This window comes from Heptranchias perlo, chromosome 16 (assembly GCF_035084215.1).
Source record: "Heptranchias perlo isolate sHepPer1 chromosome 16, sHepPer1.hap1, whole genome shotgun sequence".
In the NCBI taxonomy this organism is placed as follows: Eukaryota; Metazoa; Chordata; class Chondrichthyes; order Hexanchiformes; family Hexanchidae; genus Heptranchias; species Heptranchias perlo.
Window position 1 is genome coordinate 18055792 of NC_090340.1, and position 13988 is coordinate 18069779.

The following is a 13988-nucleotide window of genomic DNA, read 5'->3' on the forward strand; positions in this document are numbered from 1 at the left end:
GAAACTGCACAGTATAGAAAGGTGCAGTTACTATTTAAAGGTCACTGGTGCTGAACAGGAGGTGAGAACTATACAACGTGAAACGTGCACAAACTGTTTAAAAAGCAATTCGCACTGGATGCAACAATTCCTGAGAAAGGCCTGTAACAAATACATTCGGTCCCAGAATAACACTATAACCTTCAGGGTTTAATCAGTGCTCCCTGAAATTCTCATCACCCTACCTCTGATCCTCAGTCAGACTTACCTTGTCCTCTGACTTGTAGAAGACTCTGTGCGGAGATCCCAGAGCACTCAGCACATCCTGGCAGGAATCCCCAAAATACACACAGCGCTCAAAAGTATGCATCTTTGTATCTGCTAATACCCCGGGGCCACAATCTGCAACCAGGAGAGAAACAGAGAGAGTCAGCTTAGAATCAGCTCACAGAGCTGATCACACTGGAGAAAAGGAACATGTCACACTTTCGCCAAGACAGCAAAGTATATTCAAGCAAGTTAATAAAATACTGGCGCCTGCTGACAAAGCAGACTGACTCACCAATGTTACGCACATGAAATGTCCAAGTATGGGTTTCAAACACAGCCCACCCAACACAGTATCTCAGCTGAGTTAGATAAGTGCAAACTTGCAGGGCAAACCGTCCTAGGTCACCCATGTGCACCTTGTAATAGCCAGCTTTGGTATCATAGCAAGGTACAGCACAGGAGGCAGCCATTCGGCCCATAGTGCCTGCTCTTTGAAAGTCCCCACTCCCCTGATCTCTCCCCATAGTCCTGTAAATTTTTTCTCTTCACGTATTTATCCAATTCCCCTTTGAAAGTTATTATTGAATCTGCTTCTAACACCTTTTCAGGCTGTGCATTCCAGATCATTATCATTGCTGTGTAAAAAAACATTACCTCATGTCGCCTCTGGTTCTTTTGCCAATCACCTTAAATCTGTGTCCTCTGGTTGCCGACCCTTCTGCCACTGGAAACAGTTTCACCTTATTTGCTCCATCAAAACCCTTCATGATTTTGAACACCTTTACAAAATCTCCTCTTAACCTTATCTGCTCTAAGGACTATAACTTGGACTATAACTTGGTGTTGTAAAATTGTTTACAATTGTCAACCCCAGTCCATCACCGACATCTCCACATCAATCTCTAAGGAGAGCCACACTAGCTTCTCCAGTCTCTCCACATCACTGAAGTGCTTCATCGTTGCTACCAATCTAGTAAATCTCTTCTGCATCCGTTCTAAGGCCTTGCCATCCATATCGAAGGAGGATTGGAAGATTGTGGCCAGAGCCTCCGCAATTTCCACCCGGACTTCCCTCAGTAACCTAGCATGCATCCCATCTGGACCGGGTGACTTTTCTACTTTGAGTACTACCAACTTTTTAAGTACCTCCTCTTTCTCTATTTTTATCCTATCCAATATCGCTACTACCTCCTCCTTTACTGCTACATTGGCAGCATAGTCTTCTCTAGTGAAGACATAAGAACTAGGAGCAGGAGTAGGCCATACAGCCCCTCGAGCCTGCTCCGCCATTCAATAAGATCGTGGCTAATATTCTACCTCAATTCCACTTTCCCGCCCTATCCCCATATCCCGATGCAAAGCATTCATTTAGTACCTCAGCTATGCCCTCTACCTCCACAAGATCTCTTTTTTGGTCCATAATTGGCCCCACCCTTCCTCTAACTACCCTTTTACTATTTATATGTTTATAGAAGACTTTTGTGTTCCTTTATGTTAGCCACTAATCTATTCTCATACACTCTCTTTGCCTTTCTTATTTCATTTTTTTAGATCTCTTTTGTACTTTCTGTATTCAGTTCTCTACTTTATTATGAACCTTATATTTGTCATAAGCCCCCTTTCTCTGTTTCATTTTAATTTATATCTTTCGTCATCCAGGGAGTTTTACTTTTGGATGCCTTTCCTTTCCCCCTCGTGGGGATGTGTCTACATAACTATAACCAGGGCACAGTTTACGGCGACCAAATAAGTTAAATTCCATTTTTATTGCATGGCATTCCAGGATTCTTAAACCAGTATTTTAAGGATTAGATTCTGCAACTCTGCCCATTTAGAATCAGGCCAACAAATGCACAGTGAATGAGTAAATCAAATTCCGTTTTTATTACACGGGTTTACGAGGTTTTCCTTAATGTATTGGGGATCCATCCATCTTCCCAAAGCAAACCACAGATCAGTGGCCTTAACCATAGAGATAATTTGGTGCGAAAAACAAAAATGTCACTGTTTGTGAGGAGTGCTCTAGTTTGGAATTAAAATGCACTGTTGGAGCTCCCCAATGGCTTAGTTGCCAGGGCCAAAAAGAGCAAACGGTCAGAGGTTAGTGCAACGTTAGCTGTTCTCAGCCAGGCTGGTGTTGGGCCCGTGCAATTGGCATCAGCACCCAGGATTAAGAGGGTAAAATCCTCATCTATGCTTTTGTTACCTCCAGACTCGACTATTCCAGCGATCTCCTGGCTGGCCTCTCATCCTCCACCCTCAAATTTCAGCTCATCCAAAACTCTGCTGCCTGCAGTCTAACTGGCACCAAGTCCCGATCACCCATCATTCCTGTGCTCGCTGACCTACATTGATTCCCAGATTCGCAACTCCTCAAATTTAAAATTCTCATCCTTGTGTTTAAACCCCTCCATGGCCTCGCCCCACCCCATCTCTAAAACCTTCTCCACCCCTACAACCCTCCGTGAACTCTGCATTCTCCACTTCCTTTGTCCCGCCATTGGCTGCCATGCCTTCAGGCGTCTAGATCCTAAGCTCCATAAATCCCAACTTAAACTTTTTCGCCTCTCCACCTCTCTCCTCCTTTAACACCCACCTTAAAACTCACCTCTTTGACCAAGCTTTTGTCACCCCTCCTACTATCTAATTTCTTTGCTTGGTGTCGACTTTTGCCCGAGTACGCTTCTGTGAAACACTTTGGGATGCTTTTCTACATAAAAAGGCACTATATAAATGCAAGTGGCTGTTTTGATGATGCCCTCTGCAGTTGATCAGCCTATTAAGAGGCATTGCCTAGGCTCACACATCAAGATACTGCAAGGCACCTGGCACCCATGGAAATATACCCCAGCATGAGTAAACACCTACTAGAGAGGAGGGCAGAGGAGAAGGGAAAAATGAATTACCGCAGCAAATAGAGTGGTTTACTTTACACCAGATAACACTCCACATAAGGGTTCTTGTTAGGGCAGTGGAGAGTGAGCTTTACTCTGCATCTAATTCATGCAATATCTGACCTGGGAGAGTTAGGCAGAGCACTATAGAGGCAGCATTATGCAACATGTGCTATACTGATCTGTGGATTTGATGCAGACATTGGTCATAAAACAGAAAAGGACTGAAACCAAACTGGACCAGATATTCAGTCAAGTACTGTGGGAGAACCTTCGCCACACGGACTGCAGCGGTTCAAGAAGGCGGCTCACCACCACCTTCTCAAGGGCAATTAGGGATAGGCAATAAATGCCGGCCTCGCCAGCGACGCCCACATCCCATGAACGAATAAAAAAAGCTCTACTACACTGGAGGTCCCATTGTTACTCAAAGTAGATATCAGGCATTGATTGGTCCGGAGGAAGATGGGAGAGGGGTGACCAGCGAAGATTGACAAAGGAGAACAATTCACAATTAAAATAGCTCAGGCCAAGTTTCCACGATGGCCGAGTAGTAAATAATAAAGGTACTGCCAGCATGGTGCTCAGCCATACAGACCACAAGGCCAAGCAATGGAATGGGGTGGGGGGGGGGGGGTGGTGGAAAGGGATCTGCTAAAATCAGCTAGGATTTTCACAGCCCATTGCAAGCCAGTGATTGCATGTAAGGATAGCTCAACTGCCTTACATAGAAAAATAGGCCATCAAGACTCAACTGAAAAATGGCTATTGGCAGGAGGGCAGATGTAGTTCAGCAAGAGTCAGCGGTTTCAGAAGAGGGGGAACAGAGAGAGGGCAAATCTATAATTTCAACAGAAAAGACAGACTGGGTCAGTCCGGGTGACAAAAATCCCAGGGGCCAGCTACCTAGCGCTGGCCAGGGGCTATTCCAGAACGACTGTATTCACAAAGCAGACAGTGAAAGCCAGTTCTATGGAGCACATGATTGGAAACTGATACACAGCAGCCCTGGGCTCCAGCACTCTGTGGTTTCTCACTTCAGTTCCCATTAGTTGGTAACCATGACAACCATGCCCAGTTCGTCATGAAATCATGTGACCTCGGACTCTGGGGAGCACCTAAAGGAAGACATGACCTCCTTCCAGTAATAGTATTCTGTCCCAGTTACATGGTGTGTAGAGCTGGAAATACAGAGCAGGCAGGCAAGTAGACAGCACAACCACAGGCACACCGAACTGGGGGCAGGAGAGGCACAGCCACAAACATACCAGGAAGGGAGGGGCACAGTCACAGACGCAAAAAGGGGGGGGGGGGGAAAGAGGGTCAGTCACCGGTGCACCAGGGACAAGTGATGCTTTTGAAGAATCATTTCCCCTGAATCATCACTCAAGCTGTTTCCAGCTTAGAGAAAATGAAAACCTTTTCTGTTGGTGCTGGGAGGAACTGCTTCCAAACAGCATCAAGTATAGTCTGGCAAAACAATATCAGATCAGTGATGTAAATGTGATCAATTTCTCATCAAGACACATTTCACATTGGTCAACACACCCAATCTATGGTCTCAGTGATTTGCATATGTCACAAGTTATTGACAAACAGATTCTGGTGATCTGATTTAGGATTTATCCACTAGGTGAGGAAACAGAGCTAAATGTAGCCCTTTCCAAACCTCCACACCCACAAACTATAAACAGGACCAAACAGCAAATAAGAAATAGAAGTGCAAACACTACTGAGTCACCTGGGTTTTGCCTGCCAGGTTGCCAAGGCTCGGGGCTGTAGAGTTTCCATTCATGACCTCTGCTCCTTTTTTCAACAACAATATGGGCTTACCTCACTGTATACCATTTAATATTTTATGCATCTTGATGAGCTCCTTCCCCTCAAGCAGAGCTCAAGCTCTAAATCTAAAAAGAAGCCGGTTAAGGAGAGGACTTCAATGAGGCACTTAAAATATTAAAGGCGATATATAAATGGGTAAACCCACGCTATTACTGCAAAGCAAGCCTTGAAAGGAGGAGCCAAAGCCATAAAAAATTTAAAACAAAATGTCTTATGATAAAATGTTTGGAATAATCTGCCAAGGAGGGTACTCGAGAGAAAAACCATTAGAGATGTTCTAAATGCAGCGGGATACGAGAGTGGGAGAGTCAGGGTACTAAACGGATGAGCACTGACTGTTTTTTTCTTGTCCTTGACTTTTCTTATGTTCTTCATAGTATGATACAGCACGGAAGGGGGTCATTCGGTTCATTATGTCTGTGCCGGCTCTTTGGTAGAGCTATCCAATTAGTCCCACTCCCCCCATTCTTTCCACATAGCCTTGTAAATTTTTTCCCTTCAAGTATTTATCCAATTCCCTTTTGAAAGTTCTGATTGAATCGGCTTCCACAATCCTTTCATGATGTGGAGATGCCGGTGATGGACTGGGGTTGACAAATGTAAGGAATCTTACAACACCAGGTTATAGTCCAACTGTTTTATTTAAAAATCCCAAGCTTTCGGAGGCTTTCTCCTTCGAAAGCTTGTGATTTTTAAATAAAACTGTTGGACTATAACCTGGTGTTGTAAGATTCCTTACATTTGACAATCCTTTCAGGCAGCGCATTCTAGATCATAACTCACTGTGTAAAAAAAGTATTTCCTCATTTTGCCTCTGGATCTTTTGCCAATTACCTTAAACCGGTATCCTCTGGGTTACCAACCCTTCTGCCATTGGAAATAGTTTCTCTTTATTTACTCTATCAAAACCGTTCATGATTCTGAACACCTCTATCAAATCTCTTCTGCTATAAAGGAGAGCAACCACAGCTTCTGCAGTCTCTCCACATAACTGAAGTCCCTCATCACTGGTACCGTTCTAATAAATCTCTTCTGTACCCTCTCTAAGGCCTTGACATCCTTCCTAAAGTGTGGTGTGCAGAATTGAACTCAATACCCTAGCTGAAGCCTAACCAGTGTTTTATAAAAGGTTTAGCATAACTTCCTTGCATTTGTACCCTAATCTTCCAGAAACATAGGAACAGGAGTAGGCCATTCAGCCCCTCGTGCATGTTTCACCATTCAATCAGATCGTGGCTGATCTTTCCTCAACTCCTTTCACCCGCCTTTACTCCTTATCCCTTGATACCCCTACCTAACAAAAATCTATCAATCTTAGTTCTGAAATTTTCAATTGACCCAGCCTCAACAGCTTTTTGGGGGAAGAGAGTTCCAGATTTCCACTACCCTTTGTGTGAAGAAGTCCTTTCTGACATCACCCCTGAACGACCTAGCCGTAATTTTAAGGTTATGCCCCCTTGTTCTGGACTCCCCCACCAGAGGAAAGTTTCTCTATCTACCCTACCAACTCCTTTGATCATCTTAAATACCTCAATTAGATCACCCCTTAATCTCCTATACCCAAGCAAATACAACCCAGTCTATGCAACCTGTCCTCATAACTTAACCCTTATAGCCCCGGTATCATTCTGGTGAATCAGCAATGCACCCCCATCAAGGCCAATATATCCTTCCTGAGGTGCGGTGCCCAGAACCGAACTAAATGGGGTCTAACCAGAGCTCTGTATAGCTGTAACACAACAAACATCCATTTGTATTCCAGCCCTCGAGATAAAGGCCAACATCCCATTACAATTTTTAATTTTTTTTGTATCTGTCCACTAGCTTTTAGTGATTTCTGTACTTGGACCCCTAAATCTCTCTGTTTGTCCACAGTTCCTAGGTTCTCGCCATTTAGAAATTACTCTGATCTATCTTTTTTTAGGTCCAAAGTGGATGACCTTACACTTTCCCACATTGAACTCTATCTGCCACAGTTTTGCCCACTCACTTAATCTATCAATGTCCCTTTGTAACTTCCTGCTCTCATCTACACTCTTTACTATGCCACCTAACTTAGTGTCATCAGCAAACTTAGATATATGGCTCTCTATTTCTTTATCCAAGTCATTTATAAATATAGTGAAAAGCTGAGCACTGGGGGACGCCACTAGTCACATCTTGCCAATTTGAGTACATACCCATTGTCCCTACTCTCTGCCTCCTACCTCCTAACCAATTCTCTATTCAAGCCAATAGGTTGCCTCCAATTTTTGTTAACAGTCTCTTAAAGGGAACTGTGTCAAATGCTTTCTGGAAGTTCATATAAATAACATCCATAGACATTCCCTTATCTACTACATTTGTTATCTCCTCAAAAAAATTCAACAAGGTTCATTAGACATGACCTACTCTTTACAAATCCATGCTAGCTCTCTGCTCAGCTCATATTTGTTTAAAAAGTCACTCTGTCCCCAATAACAGATTCTAGTGGCCTACAGTACCCCACCCACAGCAGCCATTCTTCACATGCGTGTCAGACACTAATCATACACAGCCAAACCCAACCTCATCCAACATGCACACACACTCACTGATCGAAGGACACTGGAGCCAATTATATAGCACCTCACTGCTGTCCTGGCCAGGATCAGCTGACTCCGCATTTGAACCTGGGAGCGTCCTGGTTCGCGGGGTTCAGCATCACACCACAAAGTGAATTTAACTGCTGAGCCATCAGGAAAGAGCATTCTTCAAATGGAATGGGTTTAACAAATATATTACCATTGCTCTTCAGATAATGCTACGCTGGAATAGAACTTGGTCTTTCCGTTTGTACAAACACATTTGGAAGAAAAAAAATACCAATTTCTCCCCTTATTTGTTCTAAATATAGTGACTCATACTGGGGTATGGTTCCACTTGTGATAAAGGGCTCCCTCACCTCCCGGCTCCAAAGTACCTGTACTGTATGCGCGAGTTTGGACAGACAGGCTATTTAACCACAGGAGCATCATCTGGTGTTCACACACATAGATGTTCAGTTTGGACTCAATGAGTTGCTGAAGAATAGGAGACAGATAGGGTTGAATTTTTACACTCCCTAACCCAGGGACACAGATCAATTGTAGCACCTGCACTGCCACCATGGCAGAGATTAGCGAACTCAGCAGAGACTAGGCAATAAACAGTTCTGGGTTACATAGTACAGGACTCCACCATGCAGTGTATTTAGTCACCTGAACCAGCAGGGGGAGCCAAGGCATCATTTCAAAAGAAATTCAGAAATAATCGCACTTTGGTTGAGAACTGGTTGAGAACTCCCTGTGGAGCTGGGAGTTATGACAGATCTAAAACAGCACGGAAGCCAACTACCTGACCCAAGCTCCACTGAAGCCATTAAGACGCACCAACAACGCTCCGAGGGTGCCCTCCTGGCTTCATGGGGAATAAAGCAATATGACAAAAAACACACAGTGCTATCCTGGAAAGGCAAACTGCCCCGCTGCTGCCAATACCTGGGGAGCTCCTTCCGGAAAGGATCACAGATAGACCTTGCATTTACAAAGTTTGGCCTCTGCAAGGGGATTTAAATATAAGATTCACAAATCCGCAGGGGTCGATCTGTAAATAGCACAGATTGATGGAGACCAGAACCATTTTTTTTTTGAACGCTCTCACTGCACAATTTTACAGCTGGCCTTCTTGATACAAGCATTTTACTCTAACATACAATGATGGGAAAAAGACCAGTATGCAGGTAGGGGTTGGTATTGTGTAGACAATAAAGCATCAAGCCTCATGACATACGGTGCACACGTAATTCACCCATGCAGATCAGGAAGATGCATTTATATATCTTAAATCACCCCAAAATTCAGATATTGAATGATTTTGAAGAACAGCAATGGTTACATAAGCAAACACAGCAGCTGTTTACACAGCAAGATCCCATGAACAGCATGAGATGAGTGATCAGTTAATTTTTTTTAAAAAGCATCGATGGTGTTAGAGGTAAGAAAGTTGGCTGTGGAAAACGCCCCGCTCTTCTTTGATCAGTGCCATTGGATCTCGCAAGTCACCCTCAACCACCGGAACAGGCAGAGGGGTATCTCAGTTTAAGGCCTCATCCAAAGAATGGCACCTCTGATGATACAGCATTCCCTCAGTGCTGCACTGGAGCATCAGCCTAGATTAAGTACTCACGTTCACTCACGGCTTGAACTCTCAAACTTCTGAGAGAGACAATACTGCTACTAATTGAGCCAAGCTGACAACAAAGTCATGTGAGATCACACACTGTTGGTAGTATCTTCCAGAGGAAAAAGTGTGCAGCGTACACACTTATCAGGCTGACCCCATCTGCTTGTTATGTCAGTACTTGTGAAATTTGCCTCAGCCAATGCAGAGAACCAGCACTGAACGATACCACTGTTCCCAATGTGTCATCCTGTGCAGCTCCCATTTCGTACTGTGATGATACAAATTTCCAATCCCGGCTTTCTTTCATACACCCACACACATCAAGCGAAGAGCTGTACCCTCTCTACGTATGAAGTGTAACGGGAAGTTAGTTCCAATTATTATGCACTAAATAAAGAGAGTTTAGCATTACTTTGGGTACTTCACGTAAGTGGGTCATCAGATTTCCTTTCCAAAAAAGTTCCAAATGATTATCATTTTACCTGCTGTCAGTAGTCGCAGCCGGAGGCCCAGGGGTCCCATTGCATCTCTCAATACTTCAACAGTCTCTGCATACACGTTACCATAGAAACAACTCAGTGGCATCATGGGAGCTCTATAAAAGCCAAATTGAAATACTTACTACACAAGCAATTCAGGAAACTACACTGGTAAATAAATTATTCTTTTCAGATGCTGTGTAATTCCAGCATTGTGCTTTTACAGACTATTCCTGTCTGGGTAATAGGTTGTAGTGAATATTAAAGTCTACAGTGAGCATACTTCATTGTGCAGCACTTCCTTAATTAGTGTTTAATATTTTACAGGACAAGTCTCATACATATACACAGCAAGCAAGTGGCATCAACCAACCAAGCCTATGTTTTAATTACTATCCTGAGGCTGTAGGGCTGTCATAAAACACACCACAAAGGCATTGCCCATTAAAGGGGAACTGCTGGCAAATAACAATACAGGCTTCAGCTGCAAGCCGGATCTAGCAATTAACAAACATGTGCAGGTTTATGGGTTTATTTTGAAGTGGCAAATGGCTACAAGCTGATATTCACCAGTGCTCAGTTCTCTTGAATGTTCTGCTTCATTAAAGTTATTGGACAACACAGAGCAGACTTTTGACAATTATGAAACTCATCTTTAGTTCTCCTCTTTCCATTGAGCAAATGGTTGATAAGGCAACCTAAATCAATCAGGGAAGTCACATGGATACCCATTCCTTTGACGTCTCCTTACTTTGTGTCCTGTAGACTGTTTGCAGTGTATATGTACATGCGTTTCACAGTAGCACCATGAGGAATCTGCAGGGAGGCCAGGCCGTGGGCAAATTTGGGCTGTGAAAACACAAATTAGTCAAACCTTATTAATTTCATGGTAATCAGCAAGAGCAAACAGTATAAAAAAGGGAAAAGAGGTCCAGATCCCAGTCAAGTAATGAACCCAGACCTCCCTCATCACACCAAATTCAATCTCATCACTCAAGTCTGCACTCAACTCCCATTAATCCACACCTCTATCATACCCAATCTATACCCGTATTGCCTCCATTAACCCCCATCCAGATCCTTGCCTCATTCATTAACCCCTATCCAGGATTGCCTCCCTTGGCATCATCCCATCCACAGCAGGTCTCATTACTGCTCAATCCGCACCCGTGCCTCCCCCATCACCCTCAATCCGCACCCGTGCCTCCCCCATCACCCTCAATCCGCACCCGTGCCTCCCCCATCACCCTCAATCCGCACCCGTGCCTCCCCCATCACCCTCAATCCGCACCCGTGCCTCCCCCATCACCCTCAATCCGCACCCGTGCCTCCCCCATCACCCTCAATCCGCACCCGTGCCTCCCCCATCACCCTCAATCCGCACCCGTGCCTCCCCCATCACCCTCAATCCGCACCCGTGCCTCCCCCATCACCCTCAATCCGCACCCGTGCCTCCCCCATCACCCTCAATCCGCACCCGTGCCTCCCCCATCACCCTCAATCCGCAACCGTGCCTCCCCACATCACCCTCAATCACACCTTCATAATGTGTCTGCATTTCATTACTCCCATTCTATAATCTTGTCCCACCCAGTTTACATTCACTTTATAGGACTGATTTTCCTGTTTTGCCTCCCTTGGCATCAAAGCGGAGGTAAAAGGGGCATGGACCTGTGATGGCAGATCCACACCATTTTTGAGTTACCCAGGTATTTCCAGGAGTTCCCTCAAGGGTTGGGGTGGGTGGGTGAAGCACTTGTAGCCAGAACTGGTGCAAGCATTGAAACTGTATGGGGATGAGGTGGAAGCATCATAATTTTCCTTTGTCTCCACTCACTGGATACTCCAACAGAGGTTCACCAGCATCAAGTGTGCCTCACTGCTTATGCCCAGCCCCCTCAAATCCAGAGGGGCAGGCAGCAAACACAGAGAAGGAACAAAAAGGCGAGTACCTTTTATTAGAGACAACAGGCAGTCTACTGGGACTGGAAGTTGCCTGGCTTCGGGTGTGTTGCAGCAGTCGGTGGCTTTCCTCTCATGCTTCCAGGCCCTGCGAAGGGGCTATCCTTCACTAGGAGAATTTCAGGCCTACTAAAATGATCTGAACTTGGAAACAAAGGTAGGATCTGGCACACTTCAGCCTGACATGTGCAGATGGAGGAAAGAGGGATGGAGGAAAATCGGCCCTATTATGGTTGCATCACTGAGGTCTGCCAGATGTGCCGAGCTAAAAGAATTCTCTCCCATTTTTTCCTTCGCCTCTTTACACTGGGATGTCTAGCAACTCTCCCAAATGGCCATTCTTCCGGACAATGAGTGTTGACAGGCTAGTTGACCATGACAGCATCGCAGCTAGCCTTAACTAATCCTTAACTGATGTTCATAGCAAGAATCACTGGATAGCAATCGGAAGTGAAAAACTTGGAACAATTTTCTCTCTTTCCTGGCCCAGGGAACTTTCACAATCCCGACAGGCCTACACTTGAGATTTAACACAAACCAGTGATCAAATTCAGACCTTCCTGATCTGTATGGCTCAGTTCCAAACTGGGCAGTGCATTTACCAGCTAAGCCATTAAAGGAGCGGGAACGAAAGGATTTAAGCAGAAAAACCAATGGTATGCATCCAGGAACAATGGACAACTTCAGCTCAAGTGTGAGCAGACTCATTACTCTCCCAAAGTCCAAGACCCTTTAGAGCTGGTCCACTCACCTCAAATTTTGGGGCTTCTTTCCAGGAGTCCAGTTGAAAGGAAAAGGAAAGCCCTCGGAAGTTGAGATGAAAAAGTTGTTCCGCTGCATTGTATACTGTAATGTGAGGGGAAGAGGGCGGGAAAAAAAATTAGAACTAGTTTGTACTTCACCACATGACTAAGCACATTGTAGACATTCTCTTGCATTCCTCCAACAGTCTTGCACACACCACCAAAGCTCATTTACCCAATCAACTTGCGCCCTACCTGCTCACTTCTGATTCTCTCTCACCATAAGTACCCTCCTTCACCGGCCTATGAGCATCAACAATCAGGAAACCTGACTACTGAGAACCGTTGCTGTTACCAAGACAGGCGTGTTTGTTGCTTTTATCGTTGTGTCAACCTCAGCATACTTGCACTGACTGCAAGACGAACTGGCCCATCGTTCTGGCAACACACACACTACGTGCCCTGTTCACGTTATTGCAGTCTGCTAACATTGGGTGGATTATCATCTTAGTGGTAGGGAACTGGGCACAAGGTTGAGGCATCCAATGACTATGGCAGAGTCCAGTACGTAAGAGGATATAGAGTGGATTCAAGTGCAATTTGGCCTAAGCTTGGTTATTGCTATTTCTCATTAGGCCCCACTCGATAGTCTCTACTGTTTTACGATACTCTCCCTTGCTGGCCTGATGCACGGACACACACGCTCCATTACGAAGTGGTAGGTGGTAGGAAATAGAGTGTGAAACTTGAGGGGGGGGAAAAGCTTCCTGTAGTAGTGGATACATAAATTGCAGCATGTACACCATCTAGCTGCTGGACCAACAGTTACAAGATTATATACACACCACACACACACCGAACAAACCCAACACACCGTCACAATATATATTTATCTAACAGCGATCATAGTATGATCGAATTCAATGTTAGGTTTGAAAAGGAGAAACATAACCATTACTAAGATTCTAGATTTTGGTATGGCTGACTTTAACGGGGTGAGACAGACTGACGATAGTAAACTGGTCAAAACTGTTACCGGGTAAAACTACAGATGAACAGTGGGAGGTGTTCAAAAAATAATTTAGCTTAATACAGGACCAGTATATACCCCTAAGGGGCAAGAGCTCTACTTACCAAATAAAACAGCCATGGTCGACAAAAGAAGAGAAAGATAACATAAAACTAAGGTAAGAGTATACAAAAGTGCAAAGAATAGTGTAGATCCAGAGGTTTGGGAGAAATATAAAGAACAGCAAAGGAAGACAAAAAAGATAGTAAGAGCTGCAAATAAGGACTACGAAAAGAAACTTGCAAGGAACATCAAGTTTAACACAAAGAGCTTTTACAATTATATTAGAAGGAAAAGGGTAGTCAAGGGTAATGTGGGCCCTTTAAAAACAGATGCCAGTAATATTGCAAATGAAAATAAGGAAATGGTAGACTTGTTGAATAATTACTTTGTGTCAGTCTTCACAGTAGAGGTAGAGGATAATATACCTGACATTCCAGGGAAACTAATAACGAATCAAGGACTTGAACTTACTAAAGTTAATGTAAGCAAGAAAACAGTATTAGAAAAAATAATGGCACTAAAGACTGACAAATCCGCAGAATCTGATGGTTTCCATCCCAGGGTT

The 13988-nt window shown here is 44.3% G+C and overlaps 1 protein-coding gene across 1 annotated transcript in view; it reads right to left on the reverse strand.

Annotated features, from left to right (window-relative positions):
- The window catches only part of phaf1 (phagosome assembly factor 1), a 71302-nt gene that overhangs the window by 15524 nt on the left and 41790 nt on the right, over positions 1 to 13988 (reverse strand). Inside the window, exons 6-9 of the mRNA XM_067997724.1 lie at positions 12360 to 12454; positions 10398 to 10495; positions 9650 to 9762; positions 248 to 381 (exon numbers count right to left, since the gene is read on the reverse strand). Coding sequence (XP_067853825.1) covers positions 248 to 381; positions 9650 to 9762; positions 10398 to 10495; positions 12360 to 12454 — 440 coding nt within the window. The remainder of the gene's footprint in view (positions 1 to 247; positions 382 to 9649; positions 9763 to 10397; positions 10496 to 12359; positions 12455 to 13988) is intronic.